Source organism: Botrytis fragariae (assembly GCF_013461495.1).
Source record: "Botrytis fragariae strain BVB16 chromosome Unknown tig00000186, whole genome shotgun sequence".
NCBI classification, from domain to species: domain Eukaryota; kingdom Fungi; phylum Ascomycota; class Leotiomycetes; order Helotiales; family Sclerotiniaceae; genus Botrytis; species Botrytis fragariae.
This window is the reverse complement of record NW_023501000.1, coordinates 501,990-526,458: the sequence shown is the minus strand read 5'-3', so window position 1 is coordinate 526,458 and position 24,469 is coordinate 501,990. Positions and strand designations below refer to the sequence as shown.

At 42.5% G+C, this 24,469-nt stretch overlaps 12 protein-coding genes across 12 annotated transcripts; 8 read left to right on the top strand and 4 right to left on the bottom strand.

Annotated features, from left to right (window-relative positions):
- Window positions 1–613: 613 nt before the first annotated feature.
- Window positions 614–2,116, bottom strand: Bfra_010182 (putative cis-zeatin o-glucosyltransferase protein; the record flags this gene model as incomplete). Its single annotated transcript, XM_037340515.1, has 1 exon — window positions 614–2,116. One exon carries the CDS (start codon window positions 2,114–2,116, stop codon window positions 614–616), a length of 1,503 nt encoding a protein of 500 aa, XP_037188983.1.
- A 931-nt stretch (window positions 2,117–3,047) lies between these two features.
- Window positions 3,048–4,064, top strand: Bfra_010181 (putative elongation factor 2 protein; the record flags this gene model as incomplete). Its single annotated transcript, XM_037340514.1, has 3 exons — window positions 3,048–3,260; window positions 3,333–3,772; window positions 3,860–4,064. 3 exons carry the CDS (start codon window positions 3,048–3,050, stop codon window positions 4,062–4,064), a joined length of 858 nt encoding a protein of 285 aa, XP_037188982.1.
- Window positions 4,065–5,481: 1,417 nt separating this feature from the next.
- On the top strand, window positions 5,482–6,798 carry Bfra_010180 (putative pap2 domain containing protein; the record flags this gene model as incomplete). The annotated part of the gene is made up of 1 exon (XM_037340513.1): window positions 5,482–6,798. The coding sequence occupies one exon, from the start codon at window positions 5,482–5,484 to the stop codon at window positions 6,796–6,798; it is 1,317 nt and encodes a 438-aa protein (XP_037188981.1).
- A 3,293-nt stretch (window positions 6,799–10,091) lies between these two features.
- Window positions 10,092–11,181, bottom strand: Bfra_010179 (uncharacterized protein; the record flags this gene model as incomplete). Its single annotated transcript, XM_037340512.1, has 3 exons — window positions 10,092–10,445; window positions 10,521–10,774; window positions 10,857–11,181. The coding sequence occupies 3 exons, from the start codon at window positions 11,179–11,181 to the stop codon at window positions 10,092–10,094; spliced, it is 933 nt and encodes a 310-aa protein (XP_037188980.1).
- A 1,923-nt stretch (window positions 11,182–13,104) lies between these two features.
- On the top strand, window positions 13,105–13,794 carry Bfra_010178 (uncharacterized protein; the record flags this gene model as incomplete). The annotated part of the gene is made up of 2 exons (XM_037340511.1): window positions 13,105–13,180; window positions 13,292–13,794. 2 exons carry the CDS (start codon window positions 13,105–13,107, stop codon window positions 13,792–13,794), a joined length of 579 nt encoding a protein of 192 aa, XP_037188979.1.
- A 166-nt stretch (window positions 13,795–13,960) lies between these two features.
- Bfra_010177 (uncharacterized protein) lies at window positions 13,961–14,237 on the top strand (the record flags this gene model as incomplete). Its single annotated transcript, XM_037340510.1, has 2 exons — window positions 13,961–14,020; window positions 14,070–14,237. The coding sequence occupies 2 exons, from the start codon at window positions 13,961–13,963 to the stop codon at window positions 14,235–14,237; spliced, it is 228 nt and encodes a 75-aa protein (XP_037188978.1).
- A 573-nt stretch (window positions 14,238–14,810) lies between these two features.
- Window positions 14,811–15,387, bottom strand: Bfra_010176 (uncharacterized protein; the record flags this gene model as incomplete). The annotated part of the gene is made up of 3 exons (XM_037340509.1): window positions 14,811–14,961; window positions 15,021–15,290; window positions 15,366–15,387. The coding sequence occupies 3 exons, from the start codon at window positions 15,385–15,387 to the stop codon at window positions 14,927–14,929; spliced, it is 327 nt and encodes a 108-aa protein (XP_037188977.1). The 3' UTR covers window positions 14,811–14,926.
- A 323-nt stretch (window positions 15,388–15,710) lies between these two features.
- Bfra_010175 (uncharacterized protein) lies at window positions 15,711–16,614 on the top strand (the record flags this gene model as incomplete). The annotated part of the gene is made up of 2 exons (XM_037340508.1): window positions 15,711–15,883; window positions 15,954–16,614. The coding sequence occupies 2 exons, from the start codon at window positions 15,711–15,713 to the stop codon at window positions 16,612–16,614; spliced, it is 834 nt and encodes a 277-aa protein (XP_037188976.1).
- Window positions 16,615–16,636: 22 nt separating this feature from the next.
- Bfra_010174 (putative iron only hydrogenase large subunit domain-containing protein) lies at window positions 16,637–18,409 on the bottom strand (the record flags this gene model as incomplete). Its single annotated transcript, XM_037340507.1, has 2 exons — window positions 16,637–18,247; window positions 18,302–18,409. 2 exons carry the CDS (start codon window positions 18,407–18,409, stop codon window positions 16,637–16,639), a joined length of 1,719 nt encoding a protein of 572 aa, XP_037188975.1.
- Window positions 18,410–18,927: 518 nt separating this feature from the next.
- On the top strand, window positions 18,928–19,592 carry Bfra_010173 (uncharacterized protein; the record flags this gene model as incomplete). The annotated part of the gene is made up of 3 exons (XM_037340506.1): window positions 18,928–18,933; window positions 18,986–19,103; window positions 19,162–19,592. 3 exons carry the CDS (start codon window positions 18,928–18,930, stop codon window positions 19,590–19,592), a joined length of 555 nt encoding a protein of 184 aa, XP_037188974.1.
- A 1,095-nt stretch (window positions 19,593–20,687) lies between these two features.
- Window positions 20,688–21,807, top strand: Bfra_010172 (putative pyridoxal reductase protein; the record flags this gene model as incomplete). The annotated part of the gene is made up of 3 exons (XM_037340505.1): window positions 20,688–20,739; window positions 20,813–21,362; window positions 21,414–21,807. 3 exons carry the CDS (start codon window positions 20,688–20,690, stop codon window positions 21,805–21,807), a joined length of 996 nt encoding a protein of 331 aa, XP_037188973.1.
- A 606-nt stretch (window positions 21,808–22,413) lies between these two features.
- Bfra_010171 (putative zinc finger protein) lies at window positions 22,414–23,647 on the top strand (the record flags this gene model as incomplete). Its single annotated transcript, XM_037340504.1, has 2 exons — window positions 22,414–22,909; window positions 22,959–23,647. 2 exons carry the CDS (start codon window positions 22,414–22,416, stop codon window positions 23,645–23,647), a joined length of 1,185 nt encoding a protein of 394 aa, XP_037188972.1.
- Between the last annotated feature and the right edge of the window lie 822 nt (window positions 23,648–24,469).

Here is a 24,469-nt window from a genome sequence, read left to right as displayed (position 1 = left end):
CATTATTATCAGTTGGATTTCTGTTTGAAGTCTACATCGCCTCTGTGACGGAAATCACATGTCTATGCGGTTACTCATCACACTTACCTTGGTTCAAGAATAGCTTAAACTAAACGCTCCTTTAATGTATAAGAGATAAAAAGATCCCTTAAGGATCTCTGTCTTCTTTAGCTTTCTTATTCTTTATTCCAATTTATCTGAGCTCTATAGACTTGCTCTAGTTTGTGATCGTAACACCTCAACGGATCTAGACACTTCCACGTTCTAGATGCTTCTATATGGCCTAGAGACAATCATTATAACACATGGTAAGCCGTCCCATTGATAGATAAAGCTGATCCAAGGTTGTGTACTAGATTGAAATATCGCTTGGTTATTTGAGATGCTGGTGACTATACAGATGCAGGTTGAGAGTACGTTTTAGTGACCAACGACTTATCAAAGCTTTTCATTTTTTCAATTTTCACGGAAGATCGAGCAGCTCTCTTATCCTCCCAACCCATATCCAAGCCCACTTTCGCAAGAAGTTACAGAACATCCACTAGAAGTACACTATACGAGAAAAAGAGAAACAAACAAAACAAACAAATCCAGCACAGCCCTGACACTTTCACTACACCCTCATCTCCATCACAAACCTCATAAACGCATTCAAACTCCAATCCGAAGAAACCGGAAACCCATTTCTAAATTTCCCCATCCACTCCCTCGCTCTCGCTCTCATCTCCACATCTCCCATCACCTTCTCAATCCCTATCTTAATATTCTCTTCCACCACCCCATCTTCCATATTCTCCACAATTTTATATCCAATCCTCAAATAATCAACCACCAATTTCGAATTATAAAACTGATCTCCCCTAATTGGCCAAGTCAGAAACGGAACACCCCGTCCTATCGCCTCAACCGTAGAATTCCATCCGCAATGCGAGAGAAAACCTCCCGTGGAAACATGAGACAGGATGAGAAGTTGTGGGGCCCATCCATAAATCACTAAACCGCGTTTACCTACCTTGAGAGCTAGGTCCTCTGGGTAAAATCCCCCAGGTTCTCGTGACTCTTTGGTTATACCAGCGAGCGGGGGTATCACCCAAATAAAAGATATGCAGGAATATTCCAACGCGTTTGCAATGTGAGAATACTCGACCATTTCAGGACCGACGTCGCTTCCGAACGCTATGTAAAGTACCTCATCCTGTGCTTTAGAATCTAGCCAAGTCAATATCTCCTCTTCTGAATGATTCGATAAGCGTTGAGACTGTCTCCCTCTGATGAGCGAATTGTCATTCGCGGATTCCCAGTATGTTTCAGGTAGAAGTGGTCCTACGTCCCAAATAGGCACGTTCCAATCAGGCATGTAGATTTTCAACTCAGTCGTTATGTAGTCGAGAAATGGCCTTTCCAATTCTTCCCACGTATGGTACATTATTCCAATCGTGCCGTTGACTGCCATGAACCATCGCGGTAAATTTCCTGGTTCGGGGGGTTCAGAAAAGGGGGTGGGATCGAATTCAGGGTCTTCAGGTGGCGTCAGACCTGCGAACACTTCCCGGTCGAAACGCTTGTAATCTTCTGGTGTGATTAATATCTCTACTGGCAATCCCTTGATGGTCTTCTTTGGGTCTCCGGGCTCAAACTTTTCAGTCGCTGCTTTCAATTTCATCACATGAGACATCATAGATGCGGCACATGCGCCGAAGGAAATGAAGGTTACGATCGGAATATTACATTTGGCAAAAATTTCTTTAGTCCATTCCATTTGAATGTCGACGATTGCGCATATAATAGGAGGTGTCGAGTCTGAGGTTATGTGGTCGGTGATGCGGAACATGAGCTGACTGATTGCTTCCAGGCGGAATTGATCAACCACAAGGGGTAAGGCTGATGATGGAGTGATGTAGAGAAAAGAAGTTAGGGGGTTTTGGATGAATGATTGGGGGAGTGATGCGGGAACCGACCAGGGAGGTTCGAAAGGAGTTTCGATGCCCCGATCGGGTATAACAAGCGTAGTGTTAAAGTTGCGTGCGGTGAGCCGTGTGCAAAGCTCGATGCATGGGTGGAGATGACCTTGTCCTCCACCTGTAACGACGAATATCTCACCGTTTACATGTTCCATGTTTGGATGTGTTTAAGTTCTCCTGATTCGACTTGATCATTTGAAGCTACTTGAATGGAAAGATGTTTAGTGGAAGAAAGAACATCAAGACGTGAAAAGGTAGGGAAGGTAGAACCGTAGTGGAAGCTAGAGGAAGACTATTTGTGAAGTGAAGTAGACCTCTTTGAATATTAGACAAAGCCATTAATGAACTCCAAAATACAGCTGGGTGGAAAGTAGAAAGTAGTAGCAAAACCAAACTACCTGAACTTTCAGTGTAGAACGATTGATTGACTATCATATCCAAGAGTTGACTTGAAAGAGTGTCATGAACAAACATGCAGCGATGCTATCATAGAAAGTGCTAGGTAATTTATGGCGAGTCATTGAGCCTGGTCGCTATTGCCATTGCCACTTGGTTCTTTCTTCATAGAAGGGATACCATACACACTGAACTGCCTGCGCAGAATGATCAGGACCAGAGAAGTATGTAAATGCTTGTCAGTAAAAGTATTTTCACTTGGAGAGAAATACACTAGTTTCTCAGCAGCAATATGACGAACAAACTCCCTTCAGTTGAACCGCTTGAAGAAAATGGCGAATCAACTCATGGGGTTCCTTCCTGCTTGTGCGCAAGCTGGGGACATGTCTGTTGGGAATCAATGTATGGAACCTTCTGCATTTGAAAAAAAAAGAGAAATGGAGCTTTCTACTTGCGTAAGACATTTTATACTCGACATCATGAAGCCTCTTCCTCACCGAAATCCAACATTTCAGACACGCATAACACAATACTTATTATCGTCAATTTTGGTTAATCAAATTTATTACTCATTATTATCGGGACCTCTTCACCAAGTCCGAGACTTCGAATATACACAACACATTGTGTATCATCCTTTTTGGTTGATCAACTTACCGCCATTTTACTGTATCATTAGAGTACGTCGCAATGAGGGAAGAATACTTCAATGTGGCCAATATGTCCAAGGCCGGTGTTTTCCTGTATAATGACCCGGATGATTCGGAACACTATGATTTCGACGATGGTTTTTCCATAGCCAACATGACCATAAACGTGGGTGAAAATTCTCCCAATGATAGTACAGAAGGCACAATCTATATGGATCGGGTGTGTAAATCAGGAAATTTCAAGAATGCATATGTATGTCGTTACTGTATTCTTCTTATTGCTGTTTGCTGCCCCCTCTAAGTTTAGTACTAATCAGCTGACTAGGATGGATTCTACACAAATGGTGAAAGATCTGGTCAGCGCTGTGTGTTAAAGAACTTTAAAACAGGACCTGTGTATCATGATGATCCATACAAGCAGCAACTTAAGATAGATAAAAAGGCACAATCTATCATTGATGCATTCAATGCCGCAAACAGGCCATCGGAATGGCACAGTGATGAAGTCAATGCTGGTAATACTATACCAATATACCCAGTCCGCCTCATCCCGTCGACACTTTGGACTGACAACGAGACGGGAGCCGTAAGCATTATAGAACCATTTATTGAGCGTTACCGAAAGTTCAACAGCCCCACAGGATGTGTTCGGGCTGACGACGAATTTGTTGATCCAATTCAAGCCTTGAGTCACTTTTCCTATCACATATCTGACCGCAAATTGCTATTGTGCGACCTTCAGGGAGGCGGAGATGCCAATGGATAGTAAGCTTGCTTTCCTACAGGTTATCTTTTCGGCTCTTTCCCAGTGAACTTTTCAAAGATCAGTATATTCCCTAACTCGCTCACCAGTACCCTCGCAGACCCAGCCATTGCATCAGATGATCCACAAAGGCCCTATGGAGCATCAGATATGGGACCTCAATGTATCAAAGATTTCTTAAAACGCCACGTCTGCGGTTTATATTGCAATCCACAGTGGCTCAAACCTGAAGTGGTTGAAGAAAGGGAGGTACCTCCAATTCAGCGAGGGCTCTTACCACCTTACGACACGTGAAGAGCGAGCGAGTATGAGAGCGTCGAAAGAATGCCGGGACACTCTGTGCTCTCATAGTTAACAACAACTAGAGTTTTGGTATTCAAAGGGCAAAATGAATGAGGAGTTGAGAAATGAATTGTTTTGAATTCGGCCAGGAAATATATCGGAGCTGTGAATGGCTTCTTTTTTGGTTGATAGCTTCAGCGATAAAGATGAGTGTCGGTTTCTTTTCATGCCCTTTCCTTGATCAATCATGATAGGATGTTTGAGGATTTCATAGCGTTCAACAGATATAAAGAAACGAGTTTGAGACATGAGATAGATCACGTGAAATTCTCTTTGTGATCCGAAGTTGCCGATAATGATGAAACCTGTGCAACGCCGTCCTTACGAGCCCCTATAATAAGCAAGCAAGCAAGCAAGCAAGCAGTACAGAAAATGAAGTGGGATGATCATTATTCTGGGGTGAAACTTTGATTTTGTCCCCCGGGGTTGATAGACGCCAAAACTCCCTTGAAAATTCGTTGGAACAAATCAAAATTGGTTTGATACCATTTCATGCTGGTGTAGATCTTCATACCAACAAATGTGAAGCAAGGTTACGTGGTTTGATATGTGGCGGCTGGACGTTTGGCAGGGCTGGCTGCGTGGCTTGACCAAAGAATAAAGAATTCATTTACCAACAAAGTGACGTGAAACATGCAGCTGTAAAACTTCAATCTCGTAATTGTGTGCATTACATCGTATTCTATTTATATTTACATTTATATTTACATTTACATTTATATTTACATTTACATGTATATGTACATTTATAATCATAGTTAATCCAATCCGGCGAGAGAAAAGAGTTCTAGATGGCGGTAAAAGCTCATTACCCCAATATTATACTTTTCGACCCATATATTGATCAAAGCGATAGAACCAATAGACCCATCACAGCGCCAGGACTCTGAGAAGCAAAGCCTCAATGGAACCCCGAGGTTGACATCTTTATTACTACCTACCTAGTGGACACCTAGGTAAGCGCCAATTGATCATAAATAACTCATCTACATTCATATTTACATTTTGATAGTCCTTGTTATACTATACCTAGGTATCTAAAGTTGTAAATATCCATACATCAACGTCAAGACTAGGTCGTGTGCATCATTTCCTTTAATAACTAAGTCTCATATCTGAATCGCTTGGGGAAAGAGACTTTAGTCACAACTGATCCCTGAATCGACCAATTATTCACGTCAAGAATGAACCTTAAAGGCTATCGAACTTCTTGAACACCCTTGGCAACAACACAGCCTCAAAATTCTTACATTACACACGGCAGTGAATACACACACATATCTATTCTCTTCTACAATCTTTATCCCTCTCTTCTTTTAAGGGGGAATCCACCGTCGTTTTCCTTACAACTTGATGGGAATCTTTCACCATGAATTCAATCATGAGATCTCGAAATAATGGAAAGATATCCATAGCCGTCGTCCTTTCTTACGTATCCGATTGGGTGATTTGTATTGTTGCCGCAGCGCTTGGTGCTGTGTTCAATTACCAGACGCCCAATAGACGACCCTTTTCACTCGTCGATCCAGATATCAGTTTTCCATATCAAAATCACGAGAAAGTTCCCACCTCTCTCCTGGCCGTTTTGGCATTTGTCGTACCTGCACTCGTCATTCTTCTCGTCACTCTGACTTTGGTCCCGGGCCCAACAGTCCCAAAATCTGTACCCAAAGCTTTGATTTGGAAACGGAAGTTATGGGAATTGCACGCTTCTTGGCTCGGACTTGCATTATCCTGCGCCTTGGCATTCGTCATCACGAGTGGAATGAAGAATCTTTTTGGACGACCTCGTCCAGATTTGATATCGAGATGTATTCCTGATGTGGAAAATATTGCAAAGTGGGCTGTTGGTGGTGGTGATAGACCAGAAGGAATTGTTTTGGTTCAAGCGGGTATCTGTCAACAAACAGATAGTGAAATTCTCAATGATGGATTCAGATCGTATCCTTCTGGTCACTCATCCTTTTCATCTTCCGGACTTGTCTACCTCAGTCTCTTCCTAGCATCTAAACTCGCCTTGACAGTCCCTTACCTTGCACCTCAAGCTTATACCACTGATTCCTCACTCTCTCACTCTGCATTTCCATCCCGCAACACTCTGAGTCATCAACGTAATGATTCCGAAGTTTCCGCCAAGAATATGGATACATCGGCTCTCACATCAGGTCACAACGATAAGTTAATAGCCTCCCGTAATCAAGCTGCAGCTCCTCCTCTCTATCTCCTCCTCATCACTATCATACCTACCTTACTATCCGTCTATATTTGTTCAACCCGCTTTTCCGATTTCCGCCATCACGCTTTCGATATTCTATTTGGATTTTTCCTCGGCGTCCTGACAGCCATCTTTTCATTCCGCTTCTACCATCTTCCTCTCTCCCAAGGTGCAGGCTGGTCATGGGGACCCCGCAGTTCCGACCGTGCATTCTGGGCCGGTGTGGGAGTCGGTAGCTATGCAAGTAATGCGAATAGTCCCGTCGGTGGTCTCCATCACCATCACCATCACGATCATCACCAATCCACAAGCTACGAGAGTCACATGACTCGAACTGGAGATTTGGAAGAGGCGCGCATCGATAGTGCGCATGGCCATAATAGAAATGTGAGCAATTTTGAAGTAGGAAATCATCCGCCTCCGAATGTGAATCTGAATCCTGATTTGAATCCTAACGCAATGACGGTGTGATTTTGGGAGGGTCTTTGGGATGGCTGTGTGTTAACGATTGCTCTTTTTTGCAGGATAATATCGAACTTTTACCTAGGGCTGCGCAGGCGAGAGTGGTGTAGTATAACCGAGGGCGTTTGATTTGGGAAAGGTATGATGATTTGGAATTTTTTAAAATAAAGAAAACCTTTGGCATTATACATGCGGCGATATTGGTGTATATTATTCTAGTGTGCAGATTTTGGCATGATATCTTTATTCGAGCATCGAGCGAGGTGTTTGGGTTTCCGGGGAAAATCTATATTTTTGGTGCGTTGCTATGAGTATGAGGGAAGTTGTTTGTCTGGTACTGTATATTATGTACCATGTATCATTTATCCTGTATGTCTGTCTGTACACATATCAAGACTTCCCTTCTTTCCACTTGACAGGATTTTAGAGTTTAGATAGGTAGATCGATTGTGAAATTCAAGACTGTGATTTTGTTATGTTTTGCCACACACATATCAATCTTTCCCGAACTAGCATTTGGATGGGGAAGTCGTGGTGAAATTTCCCATTATATTTTTGCCTCTTCCGTCTTCCCGTCTGTGAGTGAAACTCATCGTCGCGTGGAGACATGAGTTTGCTTCCACGATGTCATGAACTCAAAATCACAAACACACTTAGTAATTAAGATAAAGATTCTGATATTCGAATAAAATTATCATTCTTTCTCCTTCTTTTCCTTTCTCGTTCTTTTCCTCTTCAAATTTGTTTCTTCTCACTCTACCTCGTTTCATCTCACTTCACTCTCCTCTCCACCTCCACCTCCCGCCGCCCAATTCCATCAACCCAAATAAAATAAATGTAAACCATCTCCTCATCTCCACATACCATAACACCACACCACACTACGTCCAAATCTCTCCACCCTACCCATCAAATCTCCACCCGAACCCATACCCACCTTAAACAACTCCTCTTTCCAGATCATCTTTTCCATTCCCCTAAGAGTAAAACGCCACATCCGTTCGAAATACAAGACAAGAAACCAATATCTACATCTCAAACATCCAAACCTGCAAAAATGTCTTACCTTACTCAAGCCTCAAAAACAACTTTAAACAAGTGCGATAGAAAGAGATTCTTGAGAACAAAGAGAAGGGAGCAAGTGTGAGGAAATATGTTACAGATGACGTATTACTACATCCCTATGTGTAACTAGTAGGCAGGCGGGCAGGTTGGTAGATGCTACTAGATTACGATATCTATCTGGAATTTTGGATATCGGTACATATGCGTCTCTATAGTTTACAGACGGAGTATGATTTAGAAAAAAATAGTAGTGGGTTTTTTGAATAGAATCTTGCGTTGTAGGGCCCCGTGTATACATGATTGTAGGGGAAGAGATGTACTGAATCATGAATGGATGATTCATATTTGCTAATGTGGTAAGATATGTGATGGTTTTTTATTGTTCTTTTGGGGCGCTAGGCTGGAGAAAATGGTATGGAGGTGTGAAGTTTTGGTGATAGGTTTGCTTGGGTGGAAGATTGATCTCTGGATAGTGGAATTGGAGTTTTGAATTGGGACTGGAAATATGTCTTATGGTTAAGTTAAGACGGTTGAATGGATATATTGATTGGATAGAGCGAATTACTTGATTGTTAGGTGAATATCATGATTCGGTCTTCAAAATTCGAATCAAAGCGATTTAGAAGAGAATTATCATGTGATTCAATATGTTTCTTGTATAATACTAGCAGATATGTTATATTGATATAACAGGTGGAAAGCGAACATAGTGATTGACAAAAATAGTCTAACGGGAAAGTATGAGCTAACAGTTATCTTACAACCCTATTTTGAATTTGAATTTCGTATCATGGTAGATGATTTGATAGACTATGATGTCGATAGTGTAAGTTGGCTAGACACAAGGACTACTTGGGGAAGAGCTTGAGTTATATCTCTTCTCATATTCCTAGGATCTTCCTCAGAATTTGTCCAAGATTTTCATGGAGGTAATGAATGCATGTCGACGTTTAACGATAGTTTGGGGAACGAGAATCATGATGAAAATATCAAGACTTGAAGGAATAGAAAAGTCTTATATGGTGATACTGGAGACAAAAAATGTAATGGATGACTTGCCAATGACACGTATAACTCTGGCCATAGCGAATTTTGCAATTTTGTGGTAAAGGAGGCAGGGTTAGACGATATCACGCTGAAGATTTCTGGCTTGTTTTATAACTCTTCGAAATGAGGTAACTTGCTTAAGACTGACAACTGGCTGTTATTTCTTGAATCAGATACCAACATAAGACTTTTAAATGCTTGGTCTCATTTTTATACGATGTAAGAGTCCCTAAATATTGACACCTACAATTCCAAAAAAGTTACAGAACATTGACCATAGTTAGAAATCACATCCCCTGAGCTAGCCGAACCCTCAAAAATACCCCACCAATTACCTGCCCCACACCACAAATCAATAAATGGATGTAACGTGGATTCTCCTACTTGTGATAGGATAAGAGAGATGCATGGAGGACCGCTCATATATTTTGTTCCGCAAAGGTGGAAATTTTCAGTTCACCCCACCTGCCAAAATTTCCCCTTCTGTACGATGTAGGTATTCCAACTCATAGATAACTCGATAACCAACCCTCGTATGATGATAAATTTGAAGCATTCCACAGCTGAAAAGATTCAACAATCTCTCGTCCCAACTGAATGACAAAAGTCTGTATACTTTCTCTCTGGGTTCCTACATGTCATATCTTTTAAACAATTCAAGCCTATTTCTTGACAGTCCCAAAAACTGCAAAAAAGAAGATGCTCAGATATAGCAAGTCCCAGTTTCGATCTGGGGACCTCCGGGTTATGAGCCCGGCGCGCTTCCACTGCGCCAACTTGCTTGTTTGAGGAATTGTTGTTCCTGTTTGATGGAAGACCAACCATCTTCTAAGATTATATTGGAAGTGTATTGAACAAGGAAGTATTGTGTGTTAAATGAATGGGATATGGGTGGTGGGGGACGAGGTGCAGTTGCGGACTGGAGGGAGAGCGGATGGGGGTGGGTCCAGGTGGAAAATTGTTTCCGCTCTATCCTGTTACTTCCGCTGGAGGAAGGAAGTTATCTCTGCTACATGCAGTATCAAATCGTTGGTGCTATTCATGGTCGTTTACAAGTGTATTTGTCCAGCTTTCTAGCAGTATATGTATAGCACAAGTCGTTGCTATCTTCTCTATCCTCTATGAGTCCCCTGCACCATCTTCCATCTCCCATCCTTCCCAGCCCTTTACAATCCATCGCTCACTAAATTCTAAAGTTGTCCTACCGGTAACCCATCACCCTTTTTATAATTGTTATAAATATTCACTTCATCATACCCCATCTCCTCTTTCTCTTTGGCCGAAAGTGCAAAAGCATCCATATAATTTCCATGATACTTTTCTGCCCAATCTCTCAATGCATCCCAATCCAGACACTTTTTGTTCGGTTGTGTCCAGTCTGATTTATCTTGTCCTGCTATATTGGGTACTAGTGTATAATCTGGATTACACATGATGAATTGACGGATTCGGTCGAAACAGTGGTAAGGGTGGTCTAATGGAGGAAGATATGGTTCTTTGGGTAGTCCATAGTCCATGGAATGGTAGAGGCTGCGAATCATACGCTATCTTGTGTTAGAGTTTGGTTGGAAAAAGAGAATGTTCCCGAAGAGGAGGGGGAAGAATGGGGGAGAGCATACGAGACAGTGTAGAACATGATAAGATTCAATAAAATAGATATGTTTGGGCTCTGTATCACCAGCATACAGATGAGTTGCAGTTGACTCTGGTATCTTGTTCTTTTTGACATATGATTCCGGTAAAGCGACAACACCGTGACCAGGTAAAATGTTGTGCCAAGCTTCATTACCATCAGTGATATTGCGTGAAGTGAAGGGGCTGGTGCGAGCGATCCGACGTGTTTGAGAGCGTTCGATACTTAGTTCTGGAATATCTGTGTGATCATAAGATGTTAGTATTACGATGAGTTTTTAAAGCTACCCAGCATCAAGAAGAAAACCTCAGGAGAAAATTACCGGGTGAAGCAAGGCGTTTTTTCGGGTAATTGAAACTTGTTGTTAGGATCAATATCAACTGTAGAGCATTCAAAAGAATTAAGAAGAGAATTGAAATCCCTAGGATGTTCTTGAAGAAAAATATCGTCTTGGAAGGGGCGAGAGAATGAGTTTTTGAAAGAAGTCCTTGACTTGACTCCCTTTCCCCTTTCTTTTGATCATGATAGCCATCTGACCAGGCTTCCGAAGAGCGACGATGATACAACACTTCGGCGGATGGAAGTGTCTCGATATCTGCGGCCGGTATCATCTTAAATAAAGGTTCCACTAACGTGGTGAAGCGCATAGAGAAATCTGGGATGAAAGATTGAGAAAAACTAGAGAGTAACAAGTTTTTGCCAAGTTGCCAAGGGAAATAAGAGCTGAATTATAGATGTGGTGTGTTAACAAAGGATAAAGTAGTTCCCAAGCGAGGGATTTTGTCGTGTTGATGATACAAAGAGATGCTGGGAGACTATTTTGAAAAGAGGTCTCAATAAGAGAAATAAGCGAGCATGAAACTTACGATATTCCATTATTTCAACTTGACAAGAAGGACGTGGAGATAGAAATCAATATCTTAGCTCAGATTAAGTACATGAAAATTCATGCGGAGGGCCTAGAACTTTCTTAATTCAATATAGAAATATTGAGGGTTCAAAGAGCTAAACTAGTCCATCAAATTCACCTCTTTCCGATACAATACCTCCGCTCTCTCCGAACATTTTCCGCGGCTTCACTGACTAGAATGTCACAAGATGTTGGAATTAAATCGACTTAATAAGTCTTTATTATTCTTTATTGAGCTTGTTTTTCAGATGCTGGGTACCTCAGTACACCAGTTCACACGACGGGATTTTAGCAGTGCTAGTGATTCCAATCATTTGAGAATATGAGTTGCCTGTTTCACAGGAAACTATTTAATCAGAGTTAAATCTGGCGGCTTTCGTGTGGGAGCTGATTCAGTTCGGTATAGAGAAGAGCAGTTATGGATAAACATCACCGCTCAGTTGTGATGGTTAGAACTTGTTTCATGAAGATTCATAGTTACCTATCAGTATCTTCAGAAAAAAGCCACCTTCATCAGAAACTTTAATCCAAAGAACTAGTCCTGTGAGTCTTAAAGTATTCAAATACTTTCTTATCAACCCCTTTTACCAGCAACATTAGATCCTTCCCAGCAATCAAAACGCCACATTCAACCATTTTCATAGCCACAACTTCTTAAAAACCCATTTTCTTGGAGGATAAAGACTATTAATTAGACTTTGCCCATTTCCATACAGGAAAGAGACCATCGACAGCCATTACCTCTGAGCTGTTTCTCAAAACCGAAGTATAATAAAACTGGACAGGCAGATTCTTGGCCCAGGTGCCTCCGAAATAAACTTCATTTGTGAGATGATGTCTACAACAAATTCTTTATCGCTTGAAAGCTTCGTCGGTGGTTGAGTGAGTAATGATATAAGATATGTATGTAAGTAATGTGATTCTACCAATTCTGCTTCTATAGGCAAGTTGAAAGCTCCGAGTTTTTAAAAATCTTTGAAATTTTGCAAGCCATTGATGTTGAGTTTTGCCTAGGTAATGTTTCGAGGCGATTTGGGTTATTCTTAGATTCAAATGGATATTTGTGGAGTGAGTAGTACTGTTCGTGGACTGTGCAAGGAGCGGATTACTTTTGCGCAGTCTAAATCTCGGCATCCGAATATTGATCCGAATAGGGATCGGCATCTGTTTAGGTACATCCTGCATGAGAGGCACGACAGTGTAGCTTTCCATGAGTACGAATTTCATCTCAATGGCGGTTGTGTATATGTTATACACATGCTATCAAAAGTACTATCTTCTAGATCTGAACACAGCTTTTATGTCGCAGAACATATTATAATCGCAATGATATCCGCGTAAAACTCATTCAACATCTCGGTGACGGAACACATCCATACACATCAGACAATCACTTTCAGCTTTATAGACGAGAATTCGATGTATCCACTTGAAAAGTCAATCTAGTAGAAAGGTGACTATAGACCACAATTCGAATAAAAAGCTGAATCGTTGGCGAATGTTCTTGGAGGAAAAGTTTCTTAGGTAACCTTTGATTTCTGGACTTCTTTCATTTACAATTGTGATCAAACATCACCACACTCTTTTCTTTCGTAGACGACAGCACAATCGAGTCGGAATTCAAGTAACATATCAAACAATCAAAGACAGAACGAGCAAAATGAGCGCGATCAAATCAACTCAAGAAGGCACAGCTTCGTTCTTGCAAGATACGGAGCAGTTGCGCCGAAAAGAGAGTTTCCTCAAGAGGTGTTCAGACCCAAAGATTACGACCTCTTGAACCAAGTTCTTACAATTGCCTTAATTTGTATTCAGTCAAATCCTATCGAGAACCATAATATCAACAGTTTTTTTAACATTTCTTGGCACGATATACCTCCCATGTCTTATCAAAGAATGCGAAGATGATCCTTTGCCTCCACATGCAGTTTGGATACATAGGTATGTTCGAGGTCACAATGGAAGTCATCCAAGTACAACATCGTCATGTCGTCAGATGTTAAATTCCCACAGCGGTTCCGAAGTTGACGTCGAATTCAGAGGATTCTTGGATAAGAATTGTCAGTTCTTCCTCGAACTTTGCAAGAAACCAAAAAAATTCATGCCAGCCCCAGATCCATTCAAATCACATGCAAACTTTGAACTTCAGCTTGTTCTCATCGATCGTGCGCTCGAAGCTCAATCGAAGGCTTCTGTCTCAGCAAAAGTTGAAGGCAAAATGGAAGACAAGGTCAAGGGTGAAGTTCTAGGAAAACTTTCGGAGTTGGCAGGATCCATCAAATCCGTGATCGAAGTTGTGGCCAACGGCGGTAGGAAAAACATACCAGATAGATTTAATAGTCTCGAATAACCAAGCAAGAAAAGAAAGGAAGCACCAAAATAGAATTGAAGGCAAGAGGTATGATACGACAGCCCATCTTGAGTTCAAAATTTCTAACATACGCAGCTAGACAGTACTACAAACTTCTAATGGCATGTTTCTCAAACGATATTGCACGGGGAGTGAGGTTATGAGCATGTCAAGTTCTACGACGTTGATAAGCTCATCGTATTTGTTGGCACGGTCTTCCTCCCTTGTAGGTGGAGCGAGATAACAATCCGTTGTCGCCCTTGGAACTTTGGAAGCGCAGTGGGTATACCGATGGTAGCGAAGTTGAAAGCACTTCAGATGGTAACCTCATGCTCGACTACCACTGCAACACTAGGTTCGATCGCAATTTCAGAACAGCTACATGGCCGTTCCCTTTTGAATCGAACTTTGGATTACATGGCAAAATTTCCGCTATCACATAGAACACAAACATTTCCGAAAGTATACTGATATTTGAAAATATAGTTTGTGATAACATTAATAAGATCCCTCGATGGATTGGAGACTTCACAACATTGAGCCATTTTCTCCCAATTGTTGGTATGTTCTAACGGTATAACTCGAATGTCCCGGCTAACTTTTAACACCAATAGGCATCATAACAAAAATACTTGACGGCTTTTTGCTCCTAGCACGGTTGATACATAGGCTATAATATGGCGAGAAATTCAGTCTGGGCTCTGAAATGGCATTACGACTTAACGATTAGATGGCGGATGAGCAGTGATAACTTAGAATGGACCGAGACGTGCTTTGCACTTGCAGCTTGACTCTTCAAGTCAGTTTGACTTTATGTTCTTCTAGTATATTAGCAATAATACAATTAGGAGATGATCACACTACCACAGCCAACAGAGTGAATACATCAAATAGAAAACGCGATGATACCAGTCAGACTGTGGAATAAGGCATTTACTACACCTCCATTCTCAAGCAGATAGAGACTATTCCTTGCCATTATCCCGTCTACTGTTCCTAAAACGCCAGCAAATCCTCCCAACTCCCAAGCCATTATGCATTTTATCATATCTTCTGTCTCAACTGCTTCGCAATAATGCTATCATAATAATTCATCCGTGCTGTAGCCCGTCACCCAGTTATTAAAGTCTCCTCATTTCTGCAACAGCGGGTCACCATATCTGGTTTCTGCCATTCACATTAGCATTTCTACTCCCCCTAGCGGCAACCTGCATGGAGAAACTCACTGCCATCCCAGTTCTTGTCAACTAATCCCTCACATGCCCTATCATATTCCTCCTGAAACTTCTTTGAATTCCACGAACTACCAGGCGCACCATGGTTAACCTTTTCCTGAGTAGCGCTCTTGGAAGGTGTGGTAGCTGGTGTGTTAGAATGGTTGTGGGCAGAGTAAAGATCAGGCGGAGAGTCAGGAGCTTCCATTGCGTGGTCTTGTATATGAGGTTCTTGGCTTGAGAAAAGTTCGACCCCAGCTGTTGTTGCGGGTTGTTCTTGATCTGTTGGAGAGTTTGTAAGATGATTGATTTTGGGGTTGAACAACTTGAGGCTGGAGGATGAGAGGTCTTATTTACCTGCAGATTCTTGTGCTGACATTTTGGTAAACTTTTACACCACCGTATCGAGAACCTATAGGCCGGAAAGTATCAAGAGGACAGATCTATTGGTTTGCTGGCAGTGAATATATTTCCCACAATTGGAGATTGTAATAAATGAAGCTCTGAAGTCAAACACCCCACAGCCTTGCCCTGCAGGCTACACTAGCTAGCACTAGCGTGGTGTATCCACACACCAAGCCACATCCCTTGCAAACCCAAAATGTACACCCCTCCATTTTCATCATCCCTCCACAACTCATCACATTTCACTTAATTCTTCAGATAAAAATCAATACGAAAATTTACGAAATCCAACAGAATATGAGCAAAAAAATATCCGCTCCTAGTGCTTGGGACGACGACTGGGAATCTCAAGCCGATGCATGGGATGCAGCACCTACACCGAATAAAGCGGTCGAGGACGAACCCAAAATTTCTAAGGCTGAACGATTAGCAAAACATGCAGAGACTAACAAGAAGATATGGGAATCTGCGTATGTTTTGCTACACGCTTACAGTCTATATTGTTTTGCGCTCTAAATAACTAACACGATCATTCAATAGCGAAACTCCAGGCGGCCTTTCAGAACAATTTCCGTTTCTTCTCCCTCCAAATCTGGCCAAACCTGTTCCATTAGCTACACCATACAAAGCGCCTCTTACACTTCTATCTCGAAAGCCCGCTCCTAGAACAGTTACTAAGATCGATCCACGTACTGGTAAAACGACCACGGTTGAAGCAGAGGAAGAAGAGGAAGTAATCGTGGCAGGTCCAAGTGCTGAAGAACTGCGTGAAAAGGCGCAACGTGAACGAGAGGAAAAGCAAAGAAAATACGATGAAGCCAGAGCCAGAATCTTAGGGACAAGTTCTTCACCAAGAAGCAATTCTGGAAATGGGAGAGGTGGTAGCGGTAGTAATACTCCCAGGAACGGAACCCCCCCTCTGCAGGCAAGGGGAAGAGGTAGAGGGAATGATGGTCGGAGACCTGATAGCAGGCCAGACAGTAGAACTGGGCAGAAGGAATTATTCGATCCGAATTATACACCTAAGCCTGGATCTTTCACAATACAAAAGACATCTAGAAATGGAGAAGGATCACGGTCAGGATCAGGCACATCTACACCGATATCACGAGAAAACGAACAAATTATTAGAGCACCAAGAGGACCCGATGCGACAGGCAGAGGATTTGAATTCGCAAATCGAGGTGGGAAAATGGGTTGATTTTCTGCTCTAGAGTCATCAACTACCAGCCTCCGCCAATCTTATTGGCGATTTCTATTACCCTTTCTGCATCACCAGCATTCTTACCGACATCACTGACGACCTCCCTATAAGTCGTATACACCAATCTATCCAGATCTAGGCCTGTTGTTGTCGCCCAATGCGACAGGGTATCTTTAATGTAAGAAGGTGAAATTCCTTCAACTAAATCGTCACGTTCATCTACACTCGAGGACTCGACGTTTTCTTCTCCAGAGAAGTATGCCTCGTCGACTTGGGCCAGCCACAGTTTCTGTTCTTGTGGACCGGGTTTCGCATCACCTTCCAATCGACTTGTGTTTATTGGATCGTCAACCTTAATCTGACCACCTCCGTTGGTACATCCGCCCGGACAAGCCATAACTTCGACATATGTATAATCGGGGCCAGTAGCTTTACCATTCGGCCGCCTGGCACTTCCAATTGGTTTACCACCTGGCATTCGAGACGGCTTGGCTGGCTTTAATCGTCGAACAAGATTTTGTATATTCCGGAATCCATAGTATCGAGCCGCCTTGAGTAATATCTCGCCATTGTCTGCGACAACAGTATAATCCACAACATCTGCGTTACGGCCTTTGATGGTCTGGACGGATGATCCCTTATGCTGCGATGCAAAATAATGAAGGGCATAATGAAGGTTCCCACCAGAAGAACCAGCCTCGCGGCTACCATTGCCGCTACTTCTGCGATTGGATGGGAAAAGAAAAGAGTTTAATGTTGGATCTGGGAATGGTATGTGCGAGGATGAAGGTAGTGGAGTCCGAGGTAATTTGGAAAATTCGATACGTCTAGAATCTGCGAGCATGAGTAACTCCTTGCTCGTGATAACAGAATCAACATCTCTAACGCCCCGGGTTCCAGTCCCTTCCCAAACGGCGTCGGTCAATTCCTCTCGACTAGCTTCTAACTTTTTATCGAAACATGGCATAACCGCTACATGCCATATCCTATCGGGTGAGATGCCAAGTTTTCGACTTAATGTAGTCTTTATAAGAGTTCCCATCAATGCTTGTGGCGACTTCATCCGTGATAAATGTGGTAAAACGTGTGGGTGTGTCTTTTCCGCGTAACATACCCATCCAGGACATGAAGATGTCAGAATAGGTTTCTTGGTTTCTTCTGCGCCGTTCATAGAAGCTATAACTTCCTCAGCTCCAAGTACCAAACATGCCTCCCTTGTAATATTAGTATCAACCACCCATTGAAACGCATTCCTATAAACCGCTCGATTCTTTATCCCCTTTGGTCCACTGAGTAGATGCTCAATCATATAACCTGCTTCTCGTTCGGTGACCCCAAAAGTAGCCGCGATACTTGCTCGCGATTGTGGACTCACACTTGCGACATATATTTTTCCTCCTTGTTCGAGTCCCTCCACACTTATACCTGTTCCCGTCGCACTTTTATGTAGGCGAAGACCGGGTGCTGAATCTAATTGTGATAATACTTCAGCATGCGATTGTAATGATACGAGAACGGCTTCGGCGGATGTCACACATCCTGAGCATGCGAGACAGTCTGTGAGGGATATTTGGGCAGGGGGTAAATCGGATGGAAGGGGAGCGTCGGTGTTGAAGGATATTTCGAGTTCCTAGACAGATACATTAGGATCAGGTTGAGAGGCGAAGGATGAGAAGATGCATACATTATCCGCAGAAGGCTTCGCAGCAGGTAAAGTCTCGACAGGTTTTATACATGCGACTCCTGGGGATATGAAATCGTTCAAATCGTCTGCTGAGAGAATCGCGCTCATGATTTCGATGAGGGATGCGGACGCTGAATGCGCCGCTTTTTCTTTTGATTTATTATTCTTATAAAGTTGATATCGTACAATTTTCTGCTCTTGTGAGTAGGATTGGAAAGGAAGAAATATATAAATATTATCTAAATGTCGGAGATGTATGAATCTTGAAGGTGGATGAGTTTCGTTATCTTGACAAAAATTCAAAGATTGGAAATCATTTACAATCACAATTAAGATAATTCGTCAAAACTAATTGCGAGGATCGGAGCACGGAGATGGTGGCGTTGACAAGGGTTGTGGAAAGCAGCCCCTCACTAAAGATGCAGTGATGCCTTATAATATCGAATTTATGCCTTGTAACGAGAACAATGACGTAAGATTAATGTTTTTGAGATGTTGGGATGAGCTTTTAGAGCTGAATGCACATAAGAGGCACTGTGACCTTTAGTTCAATGTTGATATCTAATAAGTAAAGACTGAAAAGCTTGAGAATACAAACAACGCTCCTTTCAATAATCATAGCAATCATGGACGTATGTACTTTCTCTCTTGAATGCTGAGGGTCTAGTTTACTGACGACTCTAGGTCTTCTACTCTTACACATATGGAACGGCTGGCTGGCTTGCATTGCAATCCCTCCCGTTAATCATATCACCCACGATCATAATTACAATGCTCTCACCCGAATATCGAGATGCTACAAGTAAGTATATTCCATAATGTTCCATTCAACCTTAAAACTACATTCTAACAGCTCCAAGCACTTGAAGAATACTTCTCCCGGTCTCTTGGCTTCACCCTACTGACCCTGGGTATACTAACTGCTCTCCTGACCGGATCCGTTCCCCTCACATCCTCAATATCCGACACTGCCTCTTCTGCAGTCACCTCTTCCGAAAGCGATCCCAAGGCTCCTTACGCAGTCCCCGTTCTCACGATTAGCACTCTCTATCACGGTCTCGTAGCATTTCACTGCTATGCACGCTACACAACAATGGGTACCTTTGCATTTGCATTGGGATCACTTGGTTCAACAACACTATTTGCGATTGGAGGGTGGTGTTTGCTTTTTGGAACATCGCATGGAAGAATCAGTAAAAAGACAGGAGCGGATAAGAGGACGAGTGGGTTTCCTTTTGGGAATCAGGAGAGTGCTAGTGCCAGGAAGAGAGCTAATAGGAGGGGTTTGTGAGGAGGCGAAAAGAGGATTTCGAGGGAGTTTTGAGGGACGAAGATGGTTGGATTGCTGAGGAATGTTACAAAAGATTGGATACGGCCAATGCCTCTGGCGGGAGATATACAATATAAGCAACACGGTGCTGTGAACTAGACGAGAGCCACATGACATATGGGTGTTATGCTGAGACTTTACATACCACATTGGATATGATTCGCATGGATTCGAATTGACGACTATACTATCAGACATACACCGCATCCCACCACCTTACATATCTATGTCCATGTCAAAGTAAACTTGAAAATCGCCTCCACAAACGGCTCCCTCGCCTCGTTTTGGAACAGCTCGAAACGCTGCAGTCAGCAGCATACTTGCAAAGCACGGCATTAAAGATCTTTTATCCAACTATCTCCTTGATTGTTCCTTAATTCCATTACCGCAATAGGAGTTAGTATCGGAAATGGACTCAGACAATGACCTTTTCTCCGCATGGTTGTCCGTTGTCCGTAAGTCATCTTGGTGTTGCGTTACATCGCGGCATGTATTCACGATGCCAGAGTATAGCGTACTTAGTATACATATCTCACATAGTGAAATATTACCATGTACATCGGTAATCATCTGAACCTCGCAATAACCTCTACCTTGCACATGCGTATTTTCAATATCGATCCTGAAAAAACTGACCCCAAATCTATGGATTTAATCTATTAAACCCGAGCTCGCCAATAGCCGCACCGCCCCTACCACCGACGATGCTGAAGTGGATTTCCCATGATCGATTGCATCGGAACATTACTGATGATATAATGATCTGCTTAAACATTACAAATCTATCTAGGTAAGTATTCTGAGAGCCCTTTGGGCAGGTAGATAAAGCATTGTATAGCGAGACAAAATATATAAAGTCGATAGATAATCCCATTTTACTTCTTGCAATTCCAGCAAGAGCTACCTACCCCACTATTCCTACAATTAGACAGTTGTGTGATTTAGCTACCCCTCCATCACATCTCAAATCTCAAACCTTAATTCAAAAAATAAATACTCAATTGTAATACCATACAAAACCTCAGCAAGTCAGCGAGAGAAGAAAAATCAGCAAAAATGGTTCAGTTACTCGGAAAAGACATTGGTACCACCGGATATGGCATGATGGGTTTGTGTTTCCTCTTCGCCCCCCTTCTCAATCCCTCTCCATCTCAATTCCAAACTAACCTCGCATTCTCCAGGTCTCTCTTGGCGCCCAGAGCCTCAACCCCTCGAAGAATCCCTTAAAACCCTAAAAGCTGCACTCGACAAAGGTTGCAACTTCTGGAACGGGGGTGAGTTCTACGGAACTCCTGAGTACAATTCCCTCACCATCTGCGCCGCCTACTTTGAAAAATATCCAGAAGATGCAGACAAAGTTGTTTTGAGTATCAAAGGTGGTTTAAATCTAGAGAAATTTGCCCCTGATGGAAGTCCAGAAGGTGTTAGAAAGAGTGTGGGTACGTGTTTAGCACTTTTAAAGGGCAAGAAAAAGATTGATATTTTTGAATGTGCAAGAGTGGATAAAAATACCCCGATTGAGGTTACGATGAAGGTTTTGGAGGAGGAATATGTGAAGACGGGGAAGATTGGGGGTATTTCTTTGAGTGAGTGTTCGGCGGAGACGGTCAGGAGGGCCGCGAAGGTTACGAAGATTGTGGCCTGTGAGGTTGAGGTTGCTTTGAACACGTTGGATATTTTTCAAAATGGGGTTGCCGAAGCTTGCAGAGAACATGATATTTTGGTTGTTGCGTATGTATTTCTGATTTCTATGGATGATATAGCATGGCTAATGAAAAACAGATACTCACCGTTAGGCCGAGGTTTGTTGACCGGTGCAATTCAAAAGCTAGAAGATCTCCCCGAGGGTGATATGCGTCGAACCTATCCACGATTCCAGAAGGAACACTTTGAACATAACAAGAAGCTTCTTGATGCTGTGACAAAGATTGCGGAGCAAAAGAATTGTACACCGGCTCAAATCGCTGTCAATTGGCTCAAAGCTATTTCCAAGAAAGACGGCAATCCTGAAATCATCCCAATTCCTGGTGCCACTACAATCGATCGCATTGCAGAGAATGCAAAGGAGGTATCTTTAAATGTAGGCGATTTGGCGGAGCTTGATTCGATAATAAAACAATTCCCAGGTTCAGGTCATCGTTATCCGGAACATGCACAAAGCACACTAGAAGGTTAAAAGCCTTGATAGAAGGAGAGGAGTTAGCGATCATGTAACGAGAGTGAAGTAGTACACAAGGAATATATATCAATTATTATAGCTCAGAATAAATTGTGTAATGTGTTTCTGTCGACTTATAGATACAGTTGCCTGTACCATTCCGAATTGCAGAACTCGAGGGTTATTCATCATCGCGAAGAGAAGAAAATAAATGTAATAGAGTATGAGCTTACCTATATAATCATCACTGTCGAGTCTCGCAGGTAGCTACAGTACTGCTGCTATGTCTCCCGAACAAAATTCATTGCAATTGAGAAAGTTGATGAGACGAAGAGTAGTTTGAAATATTTTATTGGGGAGAGAAAATGTTCACAGGTCCAATTGAAAAAAGTGGATAATTAACAATTACTAGCAAGCTACACGGCAAGTTCCGCAAGCTCTTTGGCTTTGATGCTTCGCGACCGACATCATTGAGTACAACCCAACTGTATATTCGCAAAGCTTCTCTAAACACCAACTGAACTCGAGATAGTTCACCGTTCAGCTCACCTTTCCAACTTTAACCTTCAACGTAATTGCAATCATAAATTCTACTATTTAATTGTTACTTTTGATCTCTCCAACATGGCCGACGACTCACCTCCAGGATCTCCCCTCTCCGATCTTTCCTCAGACGCATTTGACGACGAAGACAACGAACGGATGGCCGCAGATGCTCACATGCCGCCTGCTAAAAGGCAAAAAACGGGCAGCGACGAATCTTTGCGCATCGCCACATCTCGTATCAAAATGGATGGAACAGATGGTTATTGTTCTACTGATACCGAAGGAGACATTCCAGACTCTCCAAGCATCGCTCAGCGACCTGAAGATGCCCTAGATGATTTACACGAACAAATTACTGTTTGCGCATGGCTTGGTTGCACTAAGGGAGATTTGGGAGATATGGACCAGTTGGTGGAACATTTACATCATGATCACATTGATTCTCGACCGAAAAAATACACATGTGAATGGTTGGCTTGTCCCAGAAAAAGCCAACCACAAGCAAGCGGTTATGCTTTGAAGGCACACATGAGAAGTCATACTGGAGAAAAGCCATTTTATTGCGCATTACCTGGTTCGTTGTCTACAACTGGACCTTAGAATAAAGCTAACATGTATTTTAGAATGCGACCGCGCTTTCACACGCTCTGATGCTCTTGCCAAACATATGCGAACAGTTCACGAAACCGAAGCTCTTCGTCCTTCCGATCCTATTCCAAAACACATTCAAGACCATTCAAAAGGGCTACCTAGACATCCTCAACCCAGAGTCGTCATGAAACCATTCCCAGATTCAAATCCGATGGCAGGAGCACATATCTCACCCTTAGTTGAACCCTCGTTAATGGCAACATCATATCCTCCTGAGTTGGGAATTACTTTGGAAGAAGAAGCGAAAGGGCCAATTGAGCTATGGAAATTACTACGAAAGCAAATACAATGGGCGGAGGAGGAAGGCGAGGCGCTAAGAAAGCAATGTGAGATCATGGAAGAAATCAGGAAGAAGGAATGGATGGAGAAGGAAGTTCTACTCGATGTTGCCATTGCAAAAGACTTGGAAATGGAGGCGAAAAGAAAGGCGGCCTTTGCTGAGCTTGCGAAGCTTCCCCGGGAGGAAGTCGATTACGTTATGAACGAAGAAGCAAACTCACCCAGTATTCGCGGCGCTGACTATACAGAACATACACCAAATACGGCGATGTCTCCAAGTAGGACTCCATTTTCACCTAGAGATCTGACGCCATTGGAACAGAGCCAAGGACCTGTTGAAGCAGATGCGGCAGAGGTTTTGACTTCTATGGCACATGCTTGAGGGCGGGAAAGGCATAAACAGGAGTGCATGGAAAGCGGTAATGTTACAGAGAGCTTCTGCATGTCCAGACGTCTGAAGGCTATTGGAATAAGTGTGCTGGAAGGAGTAAAAGGGTTTATGAAATATTTATGAAATCGACTGATATCAATTCGGATAACCAGATGGAAACTAGGGCAAGCAAGGCGTTTTCTGGGGCAATGCGACGGTGTAGGATGGAAACGCAGAGGTTCTGCTTCCGTATGGATCAATAGTCTGGTAGGATTCCAAAACATTAAAGCGATGTTTAATACTATAATAATTTTTTGAACAGTATCTAGTGAGATCTTGTACATTGATGAAAGGTGCTAGAATATGATAAGGCGGATGTCAGACTTAACTATATATGATCATAGAGCTAAGCGATACGCCTAGCTGTTTATAGCACTAGGTAGGTACGTATTGGTGATAAGAATAGTATGCTTCTCTTATAGTTCACTTGAGTGATTTATCAGAAACATATTCTTATTAGTCTATTTGAGTTACTTAGTATCAGATAACTAGCAAGTTGGAGGTTGCCCTGTGGGAAAGTGATTGCACTGCCTACCAGGCAGGTAGATAGGAGGTAATAGTTGTTGTGTCTGAGTTTAGTACAATGAGTTACTTTAGATATTTATGCGATGAAAGAGAGAAATACAGTTAAGGAAAAAGTAAGAATGTAAGACTTACTACTTTCTAGTATCTGTCTTTCCGTCTTCTTTAGGACTTGCTACCTCTTTCGGGTATACAACAGAAAGGAGATGAGAGGGTTCGCTTAATTTTAGACTTTCGGTGTCAGTTTTTGTG